The following is a 27430-nucleotide window of genomic DNA, read 5'->3' on the forward strand; positions in this document are numbered from 1 at the left end:
AAACCGGTGAAGATCTGGACACCGATGTAGCAGCCCAGAAAATGCACAAGATGGCGCACAAGCGCCGTTTCGTCCAGTATGTGGAGCAGCTTATAAGAGCCGTGAAGCCCCCTGTGATTGTTTAAAGGCGTCACTTTTTTGTTTTTTAACTGACACCAGAAAAACGTTTTACAGCATCTAAAATACCCAAAACACGCAGTATAATATTTTTAGTCAAATGCAAAACACCAATAAAAATGACTTCAAGTGTCCAAAATCTGCAAAAAAATTGATCTGCGAATTGGGTATTTTAAGAAAGTCCCGCCCCCAGTTCGTGACATCACGTCAAGACGTCTAGCATTTGCTCTGCTGGCCTTGTGGCGGCTTTTGGGTGCAACACGAGGTCCCCAGACCAAACAAGTAGAGCAAATTACATTGACGTGATGGAAGGACCGCTACAATGCGTCTTTTTTACGGTAAAGGGCGGTACTTTAGTGACACCACGTACGGACTCGTCACCAACTCAAAAACAAGACTTCCTGAATATTCAGCACGAGTCTTGTTCCCCCAAACCATTAACTCTTTGAACTCTTGGAACTCTTTCAACAGTAGCCAAAATGGAACTGTATAGTGCCACTTAGCAGTTTTTTTTTTTTTGACGACGATACTAGTGCAGCGTGTTCTACCGGAAACAAATTCCTTGTGTGTTCTACATACTTGGCAATAAAGATGATTCTGATTCTGATTCTGAAAACGTAAAATATAGCTATATGCGGTGGAATCTTATTAAAATACGCTCAGTAGAAGTCATTTGAAGCCATTTTACAAATTATGAACACAACTTGTCCGGAGACGTCGGTTGTCCTTTAAAATCCATGGTAGAAGACAGAGGGGTGGGTTTTACGCCCACACACAAAACAAACAGCGGCACAATTTGAGCAGCACACAAACATCAGAGATGTTGAGACGAGAGAGCGCTCGACACCGCTACAGAGTAACAAATGACACGGTGGAAAGTGGATGTTTGTCCGATCGGTTTGCCCAACTAATATGGCGATATCTCTCTTTCACCAGGTCAGCTCACAGTTAGCATGGAGTGTGACTAAATAGGTAAACATGCATCAAACTTCCGCTGTCCAAGCGCCGAATCGCTAACTCTGGTTAACTTCCTTATTCGCTTCCACTGGTGCTCTACTGTTCTGCTCTGTTGGAAATGGCTCGTTTGTCCGCTGCGAATTTGTGTGAACTTACACCTTCTTCATGCATGTTACCACAATTGGCTGCCACACAACGATTCACCATTACGTTATTTATGTAGTTTTCCTTCTAATTTCACGATCAACATGGAGTTTTCAGACGAAAAAAGTACCCAAAATGCATTGTGTGTCGCTTTCTCGGTCAGTGGCGTACCGAATGTGATGTCACTTCCTGCATCGACATCAACTCAAGAAGACATCATGAATATTGAGTGCGACTTTTAAAAAGTAAAATATAGCTATATGCGGTGGAATCTTTGTAAAATGCAGTCCGTATAAGTCATTTGAAGTGATTTTACAAATTATGTAGGCAACTTGTCTGTGTCACGGTTTGCAAGGTGGAGATGGCAGTTGTGGATCCCCAAAAAACAGGCAGGAGGGAGCAGCAGGTTGTGTTTGAGAAATTGTATTAAAATAAAGTCAACAGGAACGAAATCTAAAACATCAAAGTCATTCAAACAGAAAAATACAAAGTATCAAAGAAAGACCTGCCATCACCACCTCGCAAACCTTGACAGTCTGGAGGTGTTGGTTGTCCTTTAAGCACTTTCTGTACCCTCTCTTTGTGACATGAATGTTCAAGACGAAAGAGGAGAGGCTCAAAGTGTCCTTCACCAGTGGATCAGGGACGTCATGATGGAATGTGCACGTGTACTCCAAGCTAAATGTTGAAAGCAAACACGAAACTTTAGCATCCATTGACGAAAAGAGATAGTCTTACATCTCCTGTCCCACGTAAATATGCTTCAATTCCAAGCCGTGACAGTTCCACATAGGCATTGACGCTCTTTTCTTCTCATCGCGGGCTCCTCAAGCCATGCACCCATCCAGCCGCAGACTGTCCAACAGCACCAGCCTTTCCGCTGAACAAAGCTGGGCTGTGGAGATGCTGCCCATTACAGGTGCAAAAAAAGCACAATTGCCCCAGAGCTGTCCAGCGATGACAGTCAAATGTAACCGAAATTCCTCCCATTCAAAGACAGTACTGCCATACTAGTGCGGCAGAAAAGGCGCAAACGCTCTGCACATTCTCCTCTTGTCTTTTCCTGCAAATTCCGTTAATCTTTCCAAATGCTTTGACATTATTCAAAAGTAAATATTGAACTCATTATACACACCGGTGCCAACAAAACAGCAAATTCCTAAATGATGTCATTGTGTAAAGGTTAAGACAGTCAAATACAGTGAGACCTCAGCTTACGAACACCTTATCTTACGAACTTTTCATCTTACGAACGTCAAATTTATTAGAATTAAACCTTGAAATACGCACTATTTTCATGATACACACCCACCACGGTTGGTGGAGTAATCTTCGGCGGAAGCACACGACCGAACAGTGCTCCAGCCGGCGCAACTTTTCACACACCTCTCATTAAATGCACATGTCGATCGCCTCCTTGGAGCTTTTTGCTGATAATTTTACTATTATGGTACCAAAAAAAGCCCACCACAGGCTTGTCTTCAGCCCAAGAAGACACAAAATAAAAGCACCGTTGCTGAGAAGAAGGAGATAATTCAAAAACACGAACGAGGTATGCGTTTGTGTGATTCAGTGGCCGAGCACGGCTATGCTAAGTCAATCATTGCAACCATTTTCCGGAACAGAGAAGCCATCAAAGGTGCGTCTGTTGCGTAAGGTGTTTCCGTGCTCTCAAAGCGACGGTCTCGGGCAATCAAAGAAGTTGAAAAACTTCTGTTAATTTGAATTAACAAAAAGCAGCTATCCGGCGACAGCGTGAGTAAAGCTATTTTATGCGAGAAAGCACGGCTAATTCACGCCGATATCGCCATGCGCAATCCTGGAAGTTCGGCGCTTATTGAGCATTTTAACGCAACGGATGGTTCGAGAACATCTGAGGGCGAGGAGGAGGAGGTGGCTGCAGCATCAAGTGAGCTCATAAAGGCAATGTTGGCAAAGTTGAATGATTTGCAGGCTTTTACCGAACAGTTCCATCCAGAAAAGACTGTGGCTATGACAATCATCAACATAATGAACGATAATGTGATGCCTCAGCATCGTAAGACCTTGCAAGTCAGAAAGCAACAGGTGTCAATTAAGAGGTTTTTAATCAGCCAAAATGATGAGTCTCCAAAGAACCAAAGAAGAGAAGCCACACCAGAGGTTAATTCACCAACAGTCCTTATGGAAGGTGACCTTGAGAGTTTTGAAAGGCGCTTACAAATGAAATGTATTTATTTATTTTATTTTATTTATGGAAGGTGACTCTCCTTCCATAAGCCATCAACGACCATCAAAAAGGTAAATAAAACTTTATTTTACAGCACAGTTTATTTCTTTAATTACAGTCCTTATGTAATGTGCCTCTCTTTCCAAACAGCAATTCCCTCTGACCTTCGACCTCCAACACAATTCCGTCAAGCCATCAATGACCATCATAAAGGTAAATAAAACAACTTTATTTTATCGCACAGTTAATTTCTTTAATTACAGTCCTTATGGAATGTGACTCTTTCCAAACAGCAATTACCTTTGACCTCGGACTCCAACGCCATCGCATCAAGCCATCAATGACCATCACAAATGTCAATAAAGTGACTTTATTATACAGTGCAGTGTATTTCTTTCATTACAATACAATATTATACATAGAATAAGGTATGTTTTGTGTAGTTTTAAGGCTTATTTAGATGAAAAGTATATTTTATGGAAACCCGAGAACGGATTATTCCCATTTTAATGGTTTCCTATGGGAAAATTGTTTTTGTGATACACACTGTTTGGCTTACACACTAACATCCTACGAACCAATTAAGTTCGTAGGATGAGGTCCCACTGTAGTTTTGTTATGTTACAAATATAGCAGTGCAATATTGAAGTATTTTCTGTTTTAAACCGTCACTTGATGACTAATTCAGTCTTCTACATTGAAAGTTAGACCTTTGTGTTGGTGAAATATTGATTACCGGAGACTAGGCAATATTTAAATGTAACATTCCTTGTTAATTTGCTGGAAAAAAAACCATCTCTGTGGGATATACCGTAGAAAGAAAATAAGCAATACAAAGCACAAGGACAAAATTGTAAACAAATAAAATTTATAAAAGTAGAAATGTGACCATGGGGAAATATGCTGAGGAAAAAAATGGACTTGTAAAATATCTGCTTGACATATTAGAACAACTCATTCAGTAATTTTGCAGGGAGAACAAAGGCATGAGATGCAAGATAATTAAACAGAAATTAAAACATTTTGATCAAGTTGATCAAGATGACGGAAACAATTGATAATGTCAGAAAATAAAGAAAACGGTGCATAAATATTCTCGCAGATGAAGAAACACATTTGCGAGCACACCCCCACCTTCAAAAAAAGAGATGGCTTTTTTTCATGTGCACAAGTGACCTTCATTCGTGTGAAACACAAATAATTAGTTTTGAGAAATTTAGTTTTAATCTAAGAAATGTAACAAACGTACTGATAAAACCATTAACTAGAATTCAGCTATTAAGAATACAAATAGTCGTCTCGTTTTAATTGAACATTCAGGCCGCCAATTATACTAAATTTTAATGTTGGTCATGATCGTCGTACTCGGAAAGCTAAGTATTTTATTCACGTGATGAAAAAGCCTAAGACTGAGTGTTCTATAAGTTATGGGAAGAGTTTCGCTCCTGGGTCAGATCATGTACCACCAGAGGGCGGTAGAAATCCCTATTTAAAATAGACTACTGCATGAACGAATGCTGACCAGCAGGTGGCATTGTGATACCACATAAACCAAAAAGCAAATCAAAAAGACCACGAATACATTGCTTCATGATCCCTGTGTCGCTTTAATCAATTTTAGCGCATGTAAAGTATGAATCTACACCAGATGTAGAATTCCTAGCGGTTTTAATCAAAATGCTGTGATGTCTTCAAGACAGACCCGATTTAGTGGTTTCCAAATGTAGAATTCCGAGAGGTTTCAATCAAAATTTTGTGACGTCTTCACGACACACCCGATTTAGTGCTTTCATCGTAGTGTGTCTGTGTAAGCTCTCAGTCGTACAGGAGTGTGTATCAAGGAGTGGTCCACCCTTCTCATCGATTCATCGTAGTATATTTCACCGGGTCTTTTATTGACAAAGACAGAGGAATAAAGTTTATCCTGAACACACGCCTAGTGCCTATCAGCCAACCATGGTTCCATAAAAACAGCTGTGCGTGAATAACGAGAAGTCATATCTTCCTGGAAATGAAGAGGAGCACAAACGTGGGTGGGTGTGATGAGTTTTCCTCGGAGATCTGTAAATACCGGTAACGACCTTATCCAAAACTTGTCACTTGACATTCACATTGGACCAAATGAAAATGGGCTCCCGACACTGTGTATCAAGGAGTGTCCCACCCGCGGCCGGCAAGCTTTATGCGGCTCTTAGGCTGGTTCTATGCGGCGCCCGGGGTTTCACACTGCAACCAAAACGCCTCCGCAACGGTGCTGCCATTCAAATCAGCCTATCAATAATCCCGCTACTTGATTGACATATATGTCAGCCAATCAGATGACTGAATCACCGCCCATGTGGAGACGTCGGCGCTAAATTGTAAACGCTCAGGTCGTCAGTGAATTACCAATGTTTTTAAGGCAGAGAGGTGCCCAATATGTCGATTGCTATCGACCAAGAGCTACCAGACTGGTCGGAGGGCTACTGCGTGCGGTGGAAAGAGGATATGGGTGGGGGACGTGTTGTTGGGTTTCATTTATGTTCGGGTGCCTCGGCTATTGCTCTTCGCGCAATCAAATATGTGCGCGTGTACGTCCGGGGGCGTGTGAGTGCGCGTTTGTGTATGAACGCTTGTGTGTGTGCTTGTGATTGTGCGTGTGTGTGCGTGTACGTCGGCGAATACAATTTGTGTGTGCGGCTCTTTTCAGTAACAGTAAAAGAATAAATGTCTCTTCGTCTCTGACTGGTTGGCCACCCCTGGTGTATCTCATCATGGAATATATCAGTACTTGCATGACACAGAGTAAATTCATGAAGTATTGGTTAATGTAAGATTACAGATGACATAAGGCTTGTCACCACCTCTATCATGTTTCTCTCGTGATATTTGGGGCGGTCGATTTGTGTATCAAAGAAGACCACATGAGAGCAGGTTTTGAGCGCAACAGAAATTTTGCTTCGTTTGAATTTAAAAAAATTGTCAGGTACAATTCGTATTTCACACAATACTTTGTCATGGTGCTGACTGCTGAATTAATTAAACAGGAAGAAAATAACAATTCACTTAAAGAAGTGGAGGAACATAAGTTTGCTGCTATGAGTATCAGGGAATAATGTGGTTAAACATGAACATAAAAAAACTTAATTTGTACTTTTTATTATTCATATTATTGAATCAGATATGAATTGCTGCGTCAACATCTTTAATGTGTGTTGGATTGGATTGGATTTGCTTTTATTATTATCGCAGTGGAGAAATTTACATTGCATTGTGTTGACTTCTCAACATGTTTGTGTGCACAAAGACGTGATTTCTGTGTGCGTGTTTTGTATGTGTGCTAGAACTCATTGACTGTATATTTTGCGGGGAAATGTATTTAATGTATTCTTTCTTCAGTCTTTCTCCACAGAATTGTTTCCATTCGCTCATTTGCAGCCATTAAATTCATTGAAACTATCGCAAGTACGTACTATGTAAATGAACTGATCAATAGATTTGGAATGTGTACCCTTTTGAGCATGATACCAAAAGGTAACAGTAGGTGGAGCCTGGACTCGGGGAAAGAATTGGAGCGACGTGCAGAGTAGCAGCCATCTTGAAGGGGGGAACCGTAATGGTCCAGTGCCCCGCCATTTCATGTGACCTTGAGCAATGAGCATATGCGACCTTGGGCAATGAGCACAAAAATGTATAACTGGCGAAATGTTTGAGCAATTGTCATCTAATTGCTGTGTTGGAAACGTAAGACGAGTGGCCATCAAAGTGACCTGGAGAGTTTTGAAATGCGCTTATAAATTATATGTATTATTATTATTATTATTATTATTAAAATGTAATTGTGCGTTGGAAATGTTTCTAATAAATATGTATTTCTTACTGAAATAGTAAGATAAAAATGAGAAACACATATCCAATATTAATCTTAAATAGTTTAGAATTTAAGATGTAGAGAAACCAATTTTTTTATGACATAACCACGAAATAAAAGGTTTATCTGCATGCCTAACGACTCAGAGGCTTTGCACATCATTTTACCCTTTACCGTGCATGGGCACTTATGCAAGGTGCGTGATACGAACCAGGCGCGGTATTGACCAATGGGAGCACAGGTGGATGTACGCTGTGAGCAAACTGTCTACGCGTCATCTCAGCCTCGCCCATGATTTTTTTTCTGCCAGACTTGTCGACGCTGTTATAATTTTTGTTTGAGCGATCACTTTCCCGATCCGGTCGTCTGTTTTAGTGATGTCACAATGAAGCAGTGACAGCTCAGACTAAGACTGAAGTGACAGTGGAATAAGTCCGCTAGATAATAGTAAGAGTTTTTTCCCCCTTCACTATAAAAAACACTACTGTTCATAAAGGAACCTTAAACCGAATTTACCTATAAAATGAATAGATGAACACCACAGTGCTGCTCATCCTCATTCGGAACACACACTTAGGCACACCATAATAGGTTAGGATAATCTTTTGGACACGACAATTTGGGCTGAATTGTGGGTGGGTGTTGGTGGGGAGTGGGAAGGGGCTCATAAAAGTGATAATTATCATAATTTTACATTATTCATTGGTTATTTTTTATTGTTTTGAATATGACTTTTTTTCAAATCATTTGATTTGTTTTCAGAAGTTTTTTTTATATTTATTTTACAGCGGTAATCGACTGTCACCTACTTTTCCATCTTCTGTGGTATCACAATCACATGTTGTGCTTGAGAATGTTTGATATTGAATGACTGTCTGTTTTTTTGTCTTGTGTCATATATTTTTTTTTTTTTTTTGTGTGTTTTGACTTCAAGATGGCGCAGTGAGAGTGGCTGCCTTTACAGAAGCTCCTATGTTTTGTTTCTCGACTAATTATTATTGCTTTTCTCTTCCTTTCATAACTATTGGATTGGCTTGTATTTACCATTATTCGTCTTGCAGTGGAGAAATTTAAATTTCACAGCAACAAAGTGATGAAAGGAAAATGAAAGGAATGAAAGAAGTAAAAAAAGCAAAATACAGGAGCTGTTGGAAAGGTAGCCACTCTCGCAGCGCCATGCATCTTTAAGTCAAAAGAACAAAAAAAAGACAAATATGTTGAAAGCAAACACAAAGCTGTATGCTGCGTGAATTAGGAATTTCTCCAATGTGAGACAAATAAAGGATATCTCATCTCATATTTTGTTTTAGTTTCATGTCTTCCTTTTTTGGCTTCCTTCTTGTCAAGTGCAAGATAAAAAAGGTCTAAACATTGTTGAATAAAATATATGACCGTTCGCAAAAGTAAAAAATGTCTCTCTCTTCTCCTTTACACATACATTATACCATCATAAATACATTTAAAATAAACACCAAAACTGTGAGCCTCCACGTACTGTAAACCCGAACAGTACTACTGACTCAAAGTCAATAAGGTCAGTAAACTCATAAACCGATTTTTTGTTTCAAAAACTCAAACGTTTTGAGTTTTCTGAATGAGTCATGCGTTTTTAATTTGCAGTAGATCAATACTTTTGAGTTAATGGCAATCATTTACTCAAATCTTTTAAGTAAATGGCAGGGCGTTGCGTGATGACGTCACTGCGTGCTCTCATCGGACGCCATTTGAATTCTCAATGGCTGAATCTGGCAGAGACCGACGGAGGATTCTTCAACCTTTAAGACCCAGGGTGGAAATTGAGTAACACCACCATTATCTAAGGTATGTTTACATTTTTATTAATGCTACATGATTAACTAAATAATAATAATAATAAAAATAATACATGTAGGTATTTTTTTAATTTGAACAGAATTTTACCTAAACTTAATTCTCCATGGGGAATGTACTGTCTTGGGTTTGAGATTCTGAAGTACATACTGCAAAAGCTCCTGTTGCTTTCCCCAAATTAAAACTTGGCTTTTATCTCCTCTTGCTTTTGTTAAAGGAACAGCATGATATACACGAGACGCGGTCTGGCCCTTCGTGCTCTCCCTTCACACCTACGAGAAGATGACTCTTCTTCAAGACATGCAAAGTATGTATTGACTGACTTAACTCAAATGTCTATTGATGGCCACAATATATGCTATACATCACAGGTGTCAAAGTCAAGGCCCGCGGGCCAAATCCGGCCCGCCACATCATTTTTTTTCGGCCCGCGAAAGCAAATCAAACTTGTTAAATTCCATGATGATTGCTAAAATCTGAGCCAAACTTTCATATTTTTGGATGTCAACCACAATAAAAGTCATTATTCTTGACTTCGATTTGAAAACGAGTTATTCATTAATTTGCTGTGTGCTCTATATGTAATATTTGAAGGGATTTAAACATTCTAATGGGTTCCCCAAATTCATAACGGCCCTAGAGAGGAAACCATAACTACAATGTGGCCCGCGGCAAAAAATGACTTTGACACCCCTGCTATACATGTTGTTGTGTAAAAAGGAAATCACATGCTAAACTTGGCTTTACATGCAGTACAGACTTGAAAGGGTTAATCCGATCAGCCGGTGAGTGGGTGTGGCTGTGGAGTTAAATGCTGTCTGAAGCAGGTGGCTCTTGTTAGCCAAGGGAGACATGCCGCCGGTGAGTCCACATGTTGCATTTCCACGTTCTACCTTTCTGTTAATTTAAACTAAAATAATGTCAAAGTAGTGATAGAAATGATTGCGAATGAGTTGCATTCATATTCTGTGTTTCCATTTGTAGGTTTATGACCTACTTCACTGCTCGTCTACCAAACAAAAAGAATCAATGTATTCAAAACTCAATCAACAATAAATAACAAGAGTGAGTTGAGTTGTCTCAGTGTGTCTCTCTGGGATCCCTTTCGGTGGGAAAACGTGGAAACGTAAATTGACCGAACACATGTTGTTTATCTTTTTTGAGCAAACCAAATCTGACTACTTAGAGGACAACCGACATCTCCGAAGTACAGTAAAGTCTCGTTATATCGATATTCTCGGGAGTCCGAAAAAATATCGATATAACCGGGACTATCGATATATCCGACCCAGTTTGCATGTAATTTTCTCCGTGCGTGCATAGAAATAGTATCGATATAACCGGGACTATCGATATATCCGATATCGATATAACGAGACTTTACTGTAGTTTTGTCCGTAATTTGTAAAAGGGCTTCAAATGACTTCTACTGAGCGTATTTTACAAAGATTCCACCGCATATCGCTATATTTTACGTTTTAATACTCGCACTGAATATTCCGGAAGTCTTGTTTTTGAGTTTGTGACGAGTCCTCACGTTACGTCACTGAAGGAACGCCCCTGACCGAAAAAAGGACACATTGTAGCAGTCCTTCCATCACGTCATTGCATTTTGCTGTACTTGTTTGGTCTGAAAACTTCGTGTTGCACCAAAAAGAGGCAGAAGAGGGCGACAAAGCTCCGTGTAAGTGATGAATCAGCCTGTGGACACGGGCTGATTAATTCCTTACATGGAGCTTTGTCGCCATTTTCTGCCTCTTTTTTGGTGCTACATTCCCCCCCCCCCAATTACCTCAAGATGGCACGGAATAAATTCTTTAATCGATAGCAAACATGTATGCTTTCCTCTTCAGAACTATTTGAATCATATTCATAACTGGATGAGTAACAAGAAAGCATATTCTCTGAATCTGAAGCCATTGTTTTGATTCTCCAGCAAGGCAAGACATCTTGGGGTGACACCACAAACAAGGGGGTGGTACCTTCTGAAACTGGTCACTTCCGGGTTCCTTTTTTAGGGAGATTTTCGAAACTTTAAGTCACAGGTGTCAAAGTCAAGGCCCGCGGGCCAAATCCGGCCCGCCACATCATTTTATTCGGCCCGCGAGAGCAAATCAATCTTGTGAAATTCCATGATGTGTGCTAAAATCCTAACCAAAATGTCAGATTTTGGGATGTAAACCACAATAACAGTAATTATTCTTGACTTCAGATTTGAAAACTAGTTATTCATTAATTTATTGTGCGCTCTATATGTAATATGTGGAGGGGATTAAACATTCTAATGGCTTCCCCAAATTCGTAACGGCCCTCGAGAGGAAACCATAACTACAATGTGGCCCTCGGCAAAAAAATGACTTTGACACCACTGCTTTCGGTCATTTTTATTTGTGTTTTGCATTTGACTAAAAATATACTGAGTGTTTTGGATATTTTAAATCAGGGCTGTCAAACTCATTTCGCATCACGGGCCACATACGGCCTAGGGCAGGGGTCGTCAACCTTTATGACTCAAAGAGCAATTTGGACCCATTTCCCACAGAAAAGAAAACACTGGGAGCCACAAAATTCTTTTGACATTTAAAAGGAAGACAACACTGCATCTTTTCATCGTCGTTTTTTACCTTTATATATGCATAAACAAACTATAGTGTGTTGCATTTATGAATCAATGAAATGTTACAGAGAAGCGAAATTACATTTCTGCACGCAACAAAAACATTTTAAACTCCGAAAAAAAGATGTTGGGTTGAAGATTACTTTCAAATATAATACTCAATGTCTATTTGAAAAAAAAAAGAATATTTTCAAAATGGCAAATACAATATTTATCACCTGGTTAATGTGATTTCTGTTCCTGCACCTCAGCGCACAGCCTCTGCACATCAGGGCTGTATGACGTTACCTTCATCTTCACACAGGACTGTAAGCTGTCGTCTGTCAGGCGTGAGCGATGTCTGTTTTTAATGTAGTTCATGTTGGAAAAGACATCTTAATGAATGATTCTTTTATATATTCTCCGTCTGTGAACGGCTTCCCGTGCCTGACTATTTCCTGAGTGGCCACACAACTAGCATATGTAGCTGAATTTGTAGATTTCATCCACTTCATAAAATGTTTTTTGCTCTGATCAGCCTTCCGCATCAGTTCCGAAACGGCTCTTTTTCTCTCATCTCCATCCGGATATTTTTGAGCAAAGGCTGTGTGTTTGTTCTGGAAATGTCTTGCGACATTTGACTTTTTGTCGTTTGCTAACTTCTCATGACATATTAAGCATACCGGTAAACCCGCTCGTCAGCAGTGAAGGCGAACGAATCTGCCCACGTATCATTAAATGTTCTGTTTTCTTCAGACACTTTTCTTTTCTTAGATTTATCCATCGTTGGCCTACCTGGGGGTCGAAAAATTCAAGAAATTGTGCGCAATTTAGCGGTTGTGACCGGATATACGTCCACTGTCGATGACGTATATTATGAGCGACAAAAAAATTTAATAAGTTTTATTTTGTATTATTTATAATCACCATAATCTTCAAATTTAGAATTACATTTTAAGAACGAATGAACTAAAATAATATACATTAAATGAAATACTCATTATTTCTTTTCTAAAGCCGCAGGGAGCCACGGCAGGGGGGTGAAAGAGCCACATGCGGCTCCGGAGCCGCGGGTTGCCAACGTCTGGCCTAGGGAGATGTCAAGTGGGCCGGACCATTAAAATTATACCATACTCTGCTAAAAACAGCAAAAATATCATGTCTTTCCTTTGTTTTGATGTAAAGAAGCACAAGAACATTAGGAAAATATTGACATTTAATGAACTATCCTTTTACAAAACATTTCATGAAACACCTCATATTTCCTTAGACAAATGTGCAATTTACTTTTTGTCATTCACAAATATGCATTGCAACGGATCCCACTGATTGCACAAAGGCACAAAACTTTAATTGGTACTGAAAAATATAGTAATGCACTTTAAGATTGAATGAGACTTTTAAAGAAAGGGAAATTTTAAACCATTTACACATACACATATAAAATCTAAATGTAATCCCTGCGTACACCTTACAAACTAAGGAGAGTGATTTTGAATGTGTAATGAAGAAAGTGTTCACCTGTCCTGTAAATCTGTAAACTTCATACATACACATACAATACATACTGAAAATTTATGGAGTTGTATGAACAGTAGAATTTCATCACAGAACTTTTGAAGCTGCTGACTAACGATAAAGTGTGATATGGCAGGCTGTGGGTAATGTTGCTGTCGCTGAGAAGTTTGTCAAACTGACGATGGTTCAGACCTCTGGACCGGATGAAATTTACAGTGCGAACAACCACCTCCATGACATGGTCCATTTTCAGCGACTCGCAACACAATGCCTCCTGCTGCAAAATACAGTGAAATGTCCAGAAACGATCTCGTCCATTAAGGGCTTGTACTTTGTCTTTGAACTTTGTCGCGACACCTGCTTTCTTTCCGACCATGGATGACGCGCCGTCTGTAGCCAGGCTGACAGCGCGGGACCGGTCCACTCCAACTCTGTCCAATACAGCAACGACAGAGCCGAAAATGTCCTCGGCTGTTGTGGTGTCCATCATTGGCACCAACTCAAGAAACTCTTCAGTAACAGTCAATGTCTCATCAACTCCTCGAATAAATATGGCCAGTTGGGCCACGTCTGTGATGTCAGCGCTCTCGTCAATTGCCACGGAAAATGCAATAAACCCTCTCTGCTGTAGTATTCCTCGTCAGGCTAATATTGGCAAAAGCTTGTCGCTTCTCGGAACATACAAGTTCAGCCGCCTTCATCATGCATCGTTTAACAAAGTCACCGTCGAAATACGGTTTCGATGCTAATGCTATTTCGCTAGCAATTGGGTAGCTGGCTTTTACAGCTGCTTCACTGACTTCTTGTCTCCGGATGAAAGTTGACTGCTGTTTTCTCAGACCCGCCAGCAATTCATTAATCTTTTCTCTGTGGTGAGTCTCGTAGCGGCATCGAATATTATATTCCTTCAATACCGAAACTTGTTGCAAACACACCAAGCACAAAGGTTTTCCGTGCATCTCTGTAAATAAATAGTATGTGGTCCATTTTTCTTTGAAAATTCTACACTCCTTATCTACTTTTCTCCGTTTGGATAACGACATATTGGCTAATGAGGGTGTAGCGGAGAGGTGGAGACCAAGATATTAACAATGTCGTAACAAGCAGCAGATGGCGCATTGACACCGTCTGCTGTTTTCAGTCAGCCTCAGTGATGCGGCATGTCTTCTACTCTGATGGAAAGAGTGCGCCCCTTAGCGGATAATCCATGAATTGCAGAAAATTAAAAATATGAATTCCATGTCTTTTATGCATTTTTCTACTTTCAAATTGTCTTGCGGGCCTGATCGAACGTCCTTGGGGGCCGGTTCCGGCCCGCGGGCCATACGTTTGACACCTCTGTTTTAGATGCTATAATGTCAGTTAGGAAACAAAAAAGTGATGTCGGTTGTCCTTTAAATATCACATTGATCATCTATTCGGCCTGGTCAATTGGTGCTGAGGCATCACTTCCTTTTGCAAGGCCAAGCTTTTAAGAAATCTGACACATTTGTGCCTCTTGTTGAATGTAAAAAGTAGTTGAGTTTTAAAAAAGTAAAATATTGAGGAAGAAGGTATATCTTTGTCTCATATTATTTGTCAAACAAAATCACATTTGGCTGAGATTTTTGAGTCGAGATAATGAGAACAAATCATTATGACTCCGAAAGCCTGTTAACTCTGGTCGTGTTGTGTAAAGACAAGAAATTGTAAACTCATCTTTATTTCTGCATGTAATTCCAGTGCCTAACCCGAAATCCATCTTCTTGATTCATCTCTGTAACCTTTTACTTTATTCTGTATGTGTATGTTTGTGTGTATTTTTCAGTGGGGAGATGATCCGGTCATTGAGAACACTCCTGTCGCACTTCTCTCTGGCAACTGACAGACAACCCAATATGTATTGCATTTAGATTATCCAAAAACACGAATCCACACATTCACTTTTGTTCAGAAAATACTGCTGTGTCTTGATGATAACAAACCACGCCTGCTAAGTTTAAAAAATGCTTTGTTCCGCAATATTGAAGGCATCAGTGCCTACAATATTGAGGAACAAAGCAACACTGGATAAGTAATTTCAGAGTTTTCATCTGCTTTGTATACCTCAAAATTGATGTACTGTTTGTGACTGATTTTCTTTGAATAATTTGATGTGTAACCTTGGATTCCACACAAAATGTTTTTTTCATTTCATGAATAATTTGTTTGTTTTTAGTAATTTTGACCTTGATTTGCACCTTATAGCGAGTACATTGAAATGTATTCTCTTGTATTTAATCAAGTATATGCTTATTAGATAATATTTTTTTTTCACAGCAGAGTATAATTTGTTTTTCTGTTTTGTTTTGTTGTTGTGTTTATTTCACATCTTTATCACGATGTAGTGTTAATTACTAAAAAGAAGTGCTCAGGGGTTTATTTGTTGTTCTGGTGTGTGGACATGCTGTGCATTTTGGTACTCTTATAATTAACGTTGTTACTTAAAAAATGTGAACTAAAAAAGACACATGAGGTGTGTTTTTGTTTTTAGACATGGAAGGCAAATGTAAGTACAGTATACATGAATATATGTTTTCATGTAACATTATAAATTTGAGTTGGTTAAGCTTAAATATGAAACTTAATTTTAACTTAATTAAGATAACAACAAGAGAAATAACATCTATTAAGTGCAGTCAAACTCATAAAATTTATTTCCACTACTCAAAAATTTTGAGTAAACTGAAAGTATATTTTTGAAGTTCAATCAAACTCATAAAATGTTATTTTCACTACTCAAAAACGTCTAAAGATGGAGGACACTGATTTGCTGTGGCGACCCCTTGAAGGGAAAAGCCGAAAGGAAAAGAAGAAGATTTCTGTTAGAGACTGATGAGAATGGAAATTGTCGTTGTTGTCGCCACAAGTAATTCTTCAAATTTGCACAGCTCAGTCTACAGATGACCGGCCCATTTGGTGTGATTGAAGCTTGCACAAGGTCAGCGCCTACCGTCTGGTGCATGCCCCCAATTGAAACACGTTTTCTTTCAATTTGCCTTTCGGTTGGGTTAGATAGTGAGAATAATACACAGACAACCTGTACGAAAGGATCAGAAGTCAACCATATGTGATCATCTCTAGAACATGGCTTTGAATATGTAATGGTTTGTATATGCTTTGAGGTGGGACTCGTGGTCTGGTGTGCATGGAACACTAAATTATCCATAGGCGTTAGTGTGTGTGTGGATAGTTGTTTATTTGCTCTGCAATTGGCCGTCAATCAGTTCAGGATGTCCCCCACTTACTACTTGAAGACAGGTGGGATCGTGTCCAGCACACACCAGCACCTTTGTGAGGAGAACCAGATCAGAAAATGGATGGATGACTTTTAAAAAAGATATTTCTCTCGTCACAGCCCAGTAGTCTCGTGGTTAGCATGTCGACTTCACAGTGGAGAGGCCATGGGTTCAATCACCACTCCGCCAACCCTGTGTACTGTAGAGTGTGCATGTTCTCCCCAGGCCAGCGTGGCTTTTCTCCGGGTCGTCCAGTTTCTCCCACATTCCAAAAACATGCAAGACAGGCTGATTGAACACTCCAAATTGTCCATAGGTGTGAGGAGGGAGGGAGGGACGGATAGTGATTGAGATAAAACAGATTTGGTGGCGTCATAAAATTTTTCAAACCTTTTCATTTAAGCATTTTATTCCAATTTATGAAAGTTAAAAAGTAAACTTTGCATCACAACTTGTTGACATCTGCGTTACTTCCAGCCCCGACCGCCCTGTCGCGGTTTCTATAAAATTGTGTTCCGGCCAAGAGCCGATTCCAACGTGGGTGGTTTTTCAACACCACTTTGCCAAATGCTGAACATAATGCCGCTGTATCCTTAGTCTATGTGTATGTCTTTTACTTCAGTTCCTGGCATGCACAGTTGAGGTGAGATTTTGTCATGTGACTTAAGACTAAAACGGCAAACACCATAAAATGAGACATTCTAAGGATGAGAAAAAGGCACAATTGTTTTACGTGGTGTGCTGCATGAAACACTGCAAAAGTAAATGAGTCCGGAAGGGGGACAAGTATGAGGATTGAGAACATCAACAAAGACTTAGCATGTAAACACTGTAAAAAACTAACAAATAAAACCTATCCAACTTTCACAAAAGGAAGAATTAGAGGGTTTAGTTGAACTCACCAGCCTCAAATTATGTTTGCTGCCTTGGAATTTTTGCTTCACCCATGTTTTTTACAATGTAAGAATAGAAAACTGCTTAGGTTGTCAAACTAAAGTTTATATAAAGGCTGTAAAAGTCCACGGGTGTTTCATAAATGTTAGTACTGCATTTCCATGATTTAAAATTCTGATGCAATGTTAAACCCCTTGGCATTTTTTGCCTTTGTTGTGGCACTAATTATTGTCATGCTTTTCCTCTCATTCTCAATTTCAATCCACCCAATCCATCTTAGTATGTATGTATGTATGTATGTATGTATGTATGTATGTATGTATGTATGTATGTATGTATGTATATGGATTTAAAGTTGCTCTATATATATATATATATATATATATATATATATATATATATGGATATGCTTGCATTGATTAACACATCCACCCAATCCATATATATCAAGGGATCCGAAAAAATATATATATACTATATATATATACCCTATTTGCATATAATATACATACATACATACATACATATATATATATATTGGGTATATATATATATATATATATATATATATATATATATATATATATATATATATATATATATATATATATATATATCTTGCATTGATGCGGATCCATATTAATCACTTTGAATCTTGAAACGTAAATGTTTTTATATTAATACGTAAGATAACAAAAGCAAATTGAATTGAATAGTAATCCCTGTCATATTGTCCTATATTGGAGGGATCGACACCCATAACGTACAGAGAGCGATACAGAGCTATATGGGTTGATCGACAGATAAACAGATACATCGACATTTTTTAGAGCATGATATTATGGTTGGTGTGCAAGATTAAAATTGTTTGTGTTGTAAACAACCAGTTGCTTCAGTGTCCTTGTCGTTGCCCTTTTGCCCCCCACCCATATCCCCTTCAGGCCATTCCACATCATTCCAGACTAGACATGGGCCAGACTACTAAGACTTTACAAGCTGTCTGTCTGTCTCAAGTTCAACAGCAAAGTCCGACCTCGGAAACAAAAAGACAGTCCGCAATGCAGACAAAAGAGGAGGGGTGGAGTTGGGAAAAGGTGGTAAAAACGCTAGAGTGTATGTGTGTGTTTGTGCGTGTGCGTGTATGTGTGTGTGAGAGAGCGAGATCGCGAGAGAGAGAGAGAGAGAGAGAGAGAGAGAGAGAGAGAGAGAGAGAGAGAGAGAGAGAGAGAGAGAGAGAGAGAGAGAGAGAGAGAGAGAGAGAGAGAGAGAGAGAGAGAGCAGGACACATGTTTGTGTAGAAGAAAACGGTACTCAATGGTGAACATGAACTTGAGGAAAACAAACTCATGGTTCTGCATTCCTCCTCTGAAGCTTAAAGTATGCTGAAGGAAGTTGTGCTTGTATGCGTGTATGTACGTGTGTGCGCGTCCGTGCGTGCGTGCGCGTGTGTGCGCGCGCGCGCCTGTGTGTGTGCCTGCCTACTGTGTGAGCGCCTACATGAGTGTTTTTCTGACTGTGTTCAATAAATAGCATAGCATAGCATAGCATAGCATAACATACAATACAATACAATACAATAATAATAATAATACATTTCATTTATAAGCGCCTTTTAAAACTGTCAAGGTCACTTTACAGTCACTGGATAAGTTTTTCAGTGGGTGAGCAGCGGCAGCCACACGCGCCAGCGTTCACTTAACCCAGAAGTAATTCAAATAGATAGAAAACTAGCTAGCTAATAGATAGATAGCTATCTAGCTATATCGCTAATAGATAGCCAGCTAGATAGCCGGGTAGCCAGCTAGCTCGCTAAGCGATAGCAGATGGATAGATAGATAGATAGATAGATAGATAGATAGATAGATAGATAGATAGATAGATAGATAGATAGATAGATAGATAGATAGATAGATAGATAGATAGATAGATAGATAGATAGATAGATAGATAGATAGATAGATAGATAGATAGATAGACAGCTGGATAGCTAGATAAATAAAAAGCAAGATAGCAACTTAGTGATTTTCATGTTGGAGTAGATGAGCTGAGAGTCAGTTCGGCAGTTATTTATTTTTTTAAAGAAACATTTAACTACTAACCTATGACTGTTCAACAAGACACTCACTATTGCCTGAGACCGTTGCTTCGTGTCACGGTTTGCAAGGTGGTGATGGCGGGTGCGGATCCCACGAAGCAGGCAGGAGGGAGCAGGAGGTTGTTTGACAAATTGTATTAAAATAAAGGTCAGCAGGAACAAAATATAAAACATCAAAATCATCTGAACAGGAAAAATACAAAGTATCAAAAGAAGACCAAAAGTAAAAGTCCGCCAAGGTTAAACAAACACAGGCACAGCATAGACAATGCATGCAGCAAACAATGAACCGACCCCGGATGGTCGTGCCGGGTGTCCTTTTAAGTGTCAGTGATTAAGACGACCAGCACCTGCGAGGCTGCAGGCAGGGCTGACGTCGCTACCCGTTGGTCGCCAATCTGATCGGGACGACCAGCACCTGTGCAGGTGCAGGCGGGGCCGACAACGCCCCCCGTTGGTCCAGATCATGACACTTAGACAACACAGAAACACCCTTAGCCACACGTAGCAATGGTTGACTTGGCGTCCTGGTACTGGGATCCTAAGTCACACAAACGCACACCTCATTCGCGTTTACTTTCTTTTGTGTCCTCTTCGGCTCAACACTAGCCTGTGCTGGGGTCTTTTTCTGTCCCATCATAGCAAAGGTACTCCACTCGGTAACAAACACTGTGTGTTTTAGTTCGTCCCCCGAAAACTAGTTTGTCAACCTATACTATATAACCAAGACTATATGCTCGCAAATTGAATGTTTCCGTCTGTGTAAGCTCTCAGTCGGACAGGAATGGTCCATCGATGAAAAGATTTCTCCAGCCGTCTCCCGCACCTCCCCGAAGGTGCCGGACGCCTCGCCCCCCCCCATCCAAGAAGCCTCGCCAGCAAACCAAAGTCCCACTGGTAGCATCGGCCCCACACATATATCCCCACTGTCCAGACATAGCGGCGCCGGACTCCGCCACGACAGGTCCCCGCTCCCAGGCTAGTGGGAGCAGAGGACCAATCCCTGCGGCTCCACCGATAGCTCGATACAATACAATACAATACAATACAATACAATACAATACAATACAATACAATAGAAAAGAAAAGAAAAGAAAAGAAAAGAAAAGAAAAGAAAAGAAAAGAAAAGAAAAGAAAAGAAAAGAAAAGAAAAGAAAAGCATAGTTAATAGGTTGATGAAGCTTGGTGGAAGACGCAGAAAAAAACTGTGATTTAAGGTGGAAGGAAGAAAACACCAATTCTGGACTTTACACTGACAATAAACAGTCATAATTTGTGTAATTCCGTCGGCCACTCGGCTCTACTTAAAAACTCTTCCCGCCAACATGGCGTGCTCCTCATAGTGAAATAGTCAATATTCAAAACATTTACATATTCGTCTCTAAATTATCACACAATTGTATTTGTTGAAAGTTGTTTCATAAAAATGTGTTTTCAAAAGTATGTGCTGTACTCTCATGGTGATTAATCAATGCTGAGGGGCGATTGCAGATTTTAACCATGACAGTTTCGCATTGATGAAAGTCGATGAGAAGGTTTCTTCAGCCGTCATCTGTACAAAAGTGAAGGTTTCGGACGTTTCGCCTCCTATCCAAGAGGCTTCGTCAGCGAACTAAGGTCTTACTGGTCGTAAAGGCCCTATTTATATATCCCTAATGTCCAGAAAGGCGGCGGCGGGCACAGCTATGATAGGTCCCTACTCTCAGGTTGGAGGGAGCAGAGGACCACTCCCTGTGGCCCCACTGATTGTTCCCACATTCCTGACTAACGACTGGCCTGTTTGCCCCCCTCCCTCCAGTATCACCTCATCAGCAAAACCTTCACTTTTGTACAGATGACGGCTGAAGAAACCTTCTCATCGATGGACCACTCCTGTACGACTGAGAGCTTACACAGACGTATTGATGAAAGTCGTTCCTCCGTAATGATTGTGATATGACCGCTGGAGAGTACCGGCTCGAGTCGTGTTGGATCTAAGCACACGCGATAATGCCCCAAAATAGCTGTAATACAGTTGCTAGTCCGTTGCTACCATGTCTGTACTGTACTTTCGAGGTGCCTGCCTCCACAGTCTCCCCAATCCTTTAATTCTCATTTCGCCCGCGTCGTTTTTTTCTTTGTTGGCGCAACAGAAACATATGCAGCTAAGTGTGAGTTTGAATTTAACGAGTTTATTAAATCAAATGTTTGGTACGTTTAAAAGAATTGTGTTCATGCCACAAGATACGTGTATTTCTATTAATCTACTCGCATTAGCGGTGACCTGCTACGTTGCGTATTGGAGATACGCCTTGGCGACCCAATGATATTACATTGCCATCTGATTTCATACCAGATTTACAATAAATTATTCAAATTAATGTTTTGATCGCTTTCTGTAAATTCTATTCAGGATATATCCGAGTTTATAAAATAAAAGGGAAACGAATAACTTGTCTTTTTATGAATTGATTTCAAATAGAATGTAGGCCTATTTCAAAAAGCGCAGTGAGTGTAAACTGCAGTTCATATGAAATGCCTAAATGTATTAAATTATATTTTAACTCTTTTAAATCTCTTATCCGGAGATGCCAATGTAGTGTGACACATCCGTTCAACAAAGAGTTTGCTGCGTCAAATTGCCTTGCAGCAACATGTCGCGGCCACACATTTGTATGCAATAATAATAATAATAATAATAATAATAATAATAATAATAATAATAATAATAATAATAATAATAATAATAATAATAATAATAATAAGGCTGGCCACTGGCTGTGGACTGCGGTGTACCAGCGCCGTGTCTGAGGTCAATTAGTGTTCACGTTTTCGCTCATACTGTTGAAAAAAATATTTTACATTACTAAGTGAAGATTTATCGTGTGATAGTTCATCAAGTAGCATATAATGGACCACTTTGCTATGTAATTGTTATCGAATAAATTTCAATTTTACTGCAATGTTACGTGTTTCATTGTCAATACCAAGTATTCAATATATGAATTTCAAAACCTACATACAGAGTAGATACATTATTCAAGAGATGCCGTTTTCATAAAATAAAACAAAGTGCATCTTTGTCTTTTTTTTGTCCCATTGTGCTTGTGTCTTTTGTATTTTGGCATTTTTGTTGGAATGTTTATTGGCGTACGAAACACCATCAGGAGCCTTTATGATAAAAGGACGTCTTCAACTATTCTTTTTCTTTGCATTTGTCTCTGGAAATATACGTTTCGTTCAAACAACGACGACGACGACGACGACGAGAAAGCATAACCGAATCTATCATATGCATGACAAAGATAAATTCTATAATTTCCATTGTCGCACGCATCCAGAATGCAATCTTCATGAGGCTGACGTTGCAGATTACTTTTTCGTGCTCCTCGTCTTTCTTTTCTATTTAGAAAGACCTTTATGGCCCTTGGAACTTCCGGCAGTATTGTTGGTTTTCAGGGCGGACAGAGACCGTGTTGTAAATAGTGTCAACAAGCCAGCGGCGCACACTGCGAAGCTCAGTGCCGATCCTGGACACTGCGATCCCCCACGCATTTTATGCTTTCTACAAAAAAGGGGGCGAGGCAGGGGTGGGGGAATCTTAATTTTGCTGCTAGTGGTATTGTCGGGACACTCGATGGAAGCGTTCGTGTTACTATGAAACAATGAGCTGTGAGACTCCAGTTTTTAAGTAACCACGGGAAAATACTTTAGTGGATGCAATCGATCCGTGTAGATTTAGAAACAAAAATCAACATGTGCATTTCATCGCCACGCGTGTATGAAATTACATTGCACTGCTATTTTTATTATGTAAAATAAGGTAGATGCGGGCGTCTACTTAATTGGTTTGACCGGTTAGGGGTTTTCCCTTCATATAATTGGCGCTTTCCCAAGTACTAAAAACTAAAAACTCGCAGGTTAATTGATCACTTGTCCGTTTGTGTGAGTGAAAGTCCATTTTTAGTATATTTGTCATGCTCTGCGATTGGCTGCCAACCAATCCAGGCCATACACCGCCTGCCCCAAAACAGATTGGCTCCAGCATGGCCCGTGACTCTACGAGCACCTATGCAGTCCTACCCGTCCAAATACGGCCTACTGATTATTAATAATGCGATCGTGGAACATGAGTTGAGCAGTAAAATCCAGCCATCTCTATCGACAGCTGTTGACTGAAGATGACGTCACAGTTTCCGAGGTGGTCAGTGTCAATCAGCTTCAGAAGACAGATGAGTCGTGGGCTGGTCTGGCCGCCCTCTGAAATGGCTAAAAACGGTTGGATTTTTATGCTGAACTAATATTCCGCGAATGCATAGTTGGACTTGCCAGTCTTGCATACAACATTACTGTAAATGATTTTTAGTGTTACTTAAAAAAAGTGTTAAAAAAATACGTGATTGTAAAGTGTCCTTGAGAGTTTTGAAAGGCGCTTAGAAATTAAATGTATTATTATTATTTATTTATTTATTTATTTATTTATTTATTTATTTATTTGTTTATTTATTCAACTATTGTTTATTTGTTTATTATTTATTTTGCTTGGAAAGACGAATCGTGTCTTGGCGGGCGTTCGTGTGTGTGTGTGTGTGTGTGTGTGTGTGTGTGTGTGTGTGTGTGTGTGTGTGTGTGTGTGTGTGTGTGTGTGTGTGTGTGTGTGTGTGTATGTGTGTGTGTGTGTGTGTGTGTGTGTGTTTGTGTGTGTGTTTGTGGGTGCGTGTGTGTTTGCATGTGTGTTTTAGCACTATTAACGTTCGTTTCTTGGTAGATAATTTTTGTGAACTGTGAAAAATTAATCATGATCATTGCAAAAAAACTATACACATTTGCTTCTATTGCAATACATGTTGTATACATTTTATTGTCATGCATGTCATACATTATATTGTCATGCACATCTGAATAAAACCAAGTTTGGGTGTTATACAGATGTGTACATGACCAAGTGTTCCTGTAGCAGGATCAAATTTTGTTTTAGCCACTCGGCACTTCCGAGTGCTATTTCAAACCCTTCGCAGCCATTGCTTGAGGCACGTCACGTATCGGTCGCCACGTTAATGTATTACATTTGATGACTCGTTGAGAATGCACCGACGACTACAACCGCGTTTAAAAATAAAATGGCATTAAAACGAAAGAGAAATCTGTACGCGTTATTAACACGCCGCGAAGGCTTATCTGACGTACTGTACAGACAACAATAGCAAATGAACATAGACAAGACAGTTCGAATTGAATTAAGGACATATTTACAAAAGTCCATTTAAAAAATGCTTCATTAGAGGGCTTTGGTTCATTCGTGTGTCCTGTAACAAGTCATATTTCTTTTCATAATGCATATATGTGTCTTTCGTGATAGACAAAATCAGTCACAGTATGTTGAAGCATTTCATGATTGATTACCAAAATGCGACAATTCGGTATTTAAGTGAAAACTAATTCCCCCAGTGATGGTCCAAATGAACAGGGAACTAAGGCGTGCTGTTTTTCACTTTAGTCACAACCTTTTTCTCCTTGACTCTCCTGTTCTGGAACCAGATGGTGATCTGCCTCTCCGAAAGGTTGGTCGCGGACGAAATCTTCTTCCTCTTGTCCTTTGTGATGAATTTGTTGGCGGCGTATTCTTTCTCCAGCTCCTTGAGCTGCACCTTTGTGTAAGGTATCCGCTTCTTCCTTCCTCGACGAAAAGGGGAACACTGTTGCTGGTGGGCAACCACATCTGCGGGGAGAGGAGACGATTAGAAATGTGTTGTCATGGTTTGTCTGTTGCTAAAATGGACCATCGGTGTTATATATGCTTCGTGTATTTATGTTACAGATTTTATATTTATTATTCCGTACAAGTAATGTGACGCAGTAAAAATTTTCCGCAATGGCGACCGAGCAACTGAAAGCAGAAGACACTGGAATATATTATTTTAAATGCAATATGCATGGTGGGGCGAATACAGCACTGTACACGTGGTCACAGTAAGAAATAAAAGAGAACGTGGAATTCAATTGTGTTCGGGTCTTAGTTGATTCTGAAGAATGTTATTGAAATACGTATCTCCTGGACGTTTTTCATTTACTGGATCGAATGTGTAGAAATGGCGCTTCTTTCTGATTTTTGTTCTCGTTTACACCGTTTTAATTTTTATGGTAACGGTATTTTTTGGTGCGGATATCTGGAACAAATAACAAACAGTGAATTTTTACCAACAAAGCTTTAAGCGAAACCCTTGTTGTGATTAAGGCTTCTGCAGCATAATCCATTCTTAGTTAATGTGTTAATGTTAATGTGTTCTACCGGAAACAAATTCCTTGTGTGTTCTACATACTTGGCAATAAAGATGATTCTGATGTTAATTCTTAGTCTATGTCTAAAGTAAGATGCTGGCGTGTGGGAAAATGTGTGAAAAGGCACAACGCCAAGACAGTTTCTTTTCGTTAGTTTAATGGTTAAAAAAAGAAAAGGGAAAAAGGGAACATTGATTGTCTTTATATGCCTGTACAAATGGCGTTTTTGACATTCAGTTTAAACCTCGGTATAACAGTAGAGCAAATGATACAAGGATATTACCATTTAGAACAAATTATCCAGCGTATTAAACATAAATGGTCTGCTTGATGGTAGTAATTAATTCCAAATCGGTATTAATGCCAAATAAGGTTTTTGAACAAAACGTCCATGACAACATGAGTCATGCACATGCGTGCCATTGCACGGCATTTTTGTTGTGGAGTTCTTTTTGTGCAGTCGATGAGAAATAAGCAAAATCCCTGAATACCATCATTTACATATAGCCTATAGTGGTGAGTGCGGCAATTAATTCATCATTACCAGCCAACGCGGACTTCCAGAGGTGCCCCTGACCCTGGTCTTTGGAACAGTACACCTGTCCCCCCCAACTATTGGTGAGAGCCCACGGCTGGTAGCCTTCCATGGGGAGGAGGGTGTCATGGCGCGGCTCACCAGTCCCCAACGTTTGAACCACTGACACGTCCAGGTAGCTTGCCATGGACTGGTACGGACTTGGGTAGCCGTGGTAAAAGGCGAACTCCTTCGGCCTGTGGTTTGGGTATTCATCGGAGCTCATCGTGGTGTCCATGTATTGAGAGCTGAGCGCAGGTCCAGCAGTTTGCGTGCACGTTTTGACTGGACCACGCCCCATCCTACACGGATAGTAGCCGTTACCAAAATAGCCGTAAGGTAAAGTGGGAGCTGCAGAAGTGGTCTGATGAGGCATGGTAGCTGCTGAACACGGTCCCGCCGCACACGTTTTCACCGACGCAGACGCATCACTGTGGCCAGACACCGACACGTCCGCGGTGGTGTAGCTGGCTGAAGAATGCATGAAACCCGGGGGGTGGCCGCCGAGTGCAGCCGCGGCCGCCGAGTGAGCCATTATGTTGCGACACTGGTTAACAGCGCTGGCGGTGGCAAAATTTCCGCTGCCCACCAGCCCCTCCATGTTCTTGTTCAACTCGTCCAGATTATTGTCATAAACAAACATCGCCGACCAGCGAGGGTTCAGGACGAAGGAGATTGTCATATGAACTCCTTCCCCCCCACGATCACGCCCTGCTTTGGTTCGCACGCGCGCACATCAGGAATGGCTCATGTGCTCCGACTGCTCTTCTCGCAGACTAAGGTGTAGTCATCGCATGCGTGACGAGCTAGCAGACTGAGAAAAAAGAACGTCGGTAACCAGCCAGTCATCAGGTTTCATATCTTGACGCAAACCGCCTTGAGATCAGAAGATGGGGGTTGGTCGGGTGTCCATTGGATGAGCCAGAGTGATCACGTGATAGGAAGGACGACAAAAAAACAGTGAAGACGCATGCAGTGTTTCGAAATTGTCACCCAAAGAAAATATATTTGAATTGCACTTCAGTTGAAACAGGAAAAATATCAACTTGATGCGTCGGGAGCGTACTTGACGTGGCTGGAGTCTGGTGGCATTATATGTCTTTATCACATTTAATGAAAGTTTCCGTGTTT

At 40.2% G+C, this 27430-nt stretch overlaps 1 protein-coding gene across 1 annotated transcript; it reads right to left on the bottom strand.

Annotated features, from left to right (window-relative positions):
- Positions 1–24476: 24476 nt before the first annotated feature.
- hoxb13a (homeobox B13a) lies at positions 24477–26981 on the bottom strand. The gene is made up of 2 exons (XM_089018582.1): positions 26270–26981; positions 24477–25165 (listed from the first exon to the last, which is right to left on the bottom strand). Exons 1-2 carry the CDS (start codon positions 26979–26981, stop codon positions 24918–24920), a joined length of 960 nt encoding a protein of 319 aa, XP_088874708.1. The 3' UTR covers positions 24477–24917.
- Positions 26982–27430: the final 449 nt, after the last annotated feature.

The sequence above is a fragment of the Hippocampus bargibanti genome, linkage group LG17 (genome assembly GCF_051943395.1).
Source record: "Hippocampus bargibanti isolate YZ-2025 linkage group LG17, ASM5194339v1, whole genome shotgun sequence".
Lineage (NCBI taxonomy): Eukaryota > Metazoa > Chordata > Actinopteri > Syngnathiformes > Syngnathidae > Hippocampus > Hippocampus bargibanti.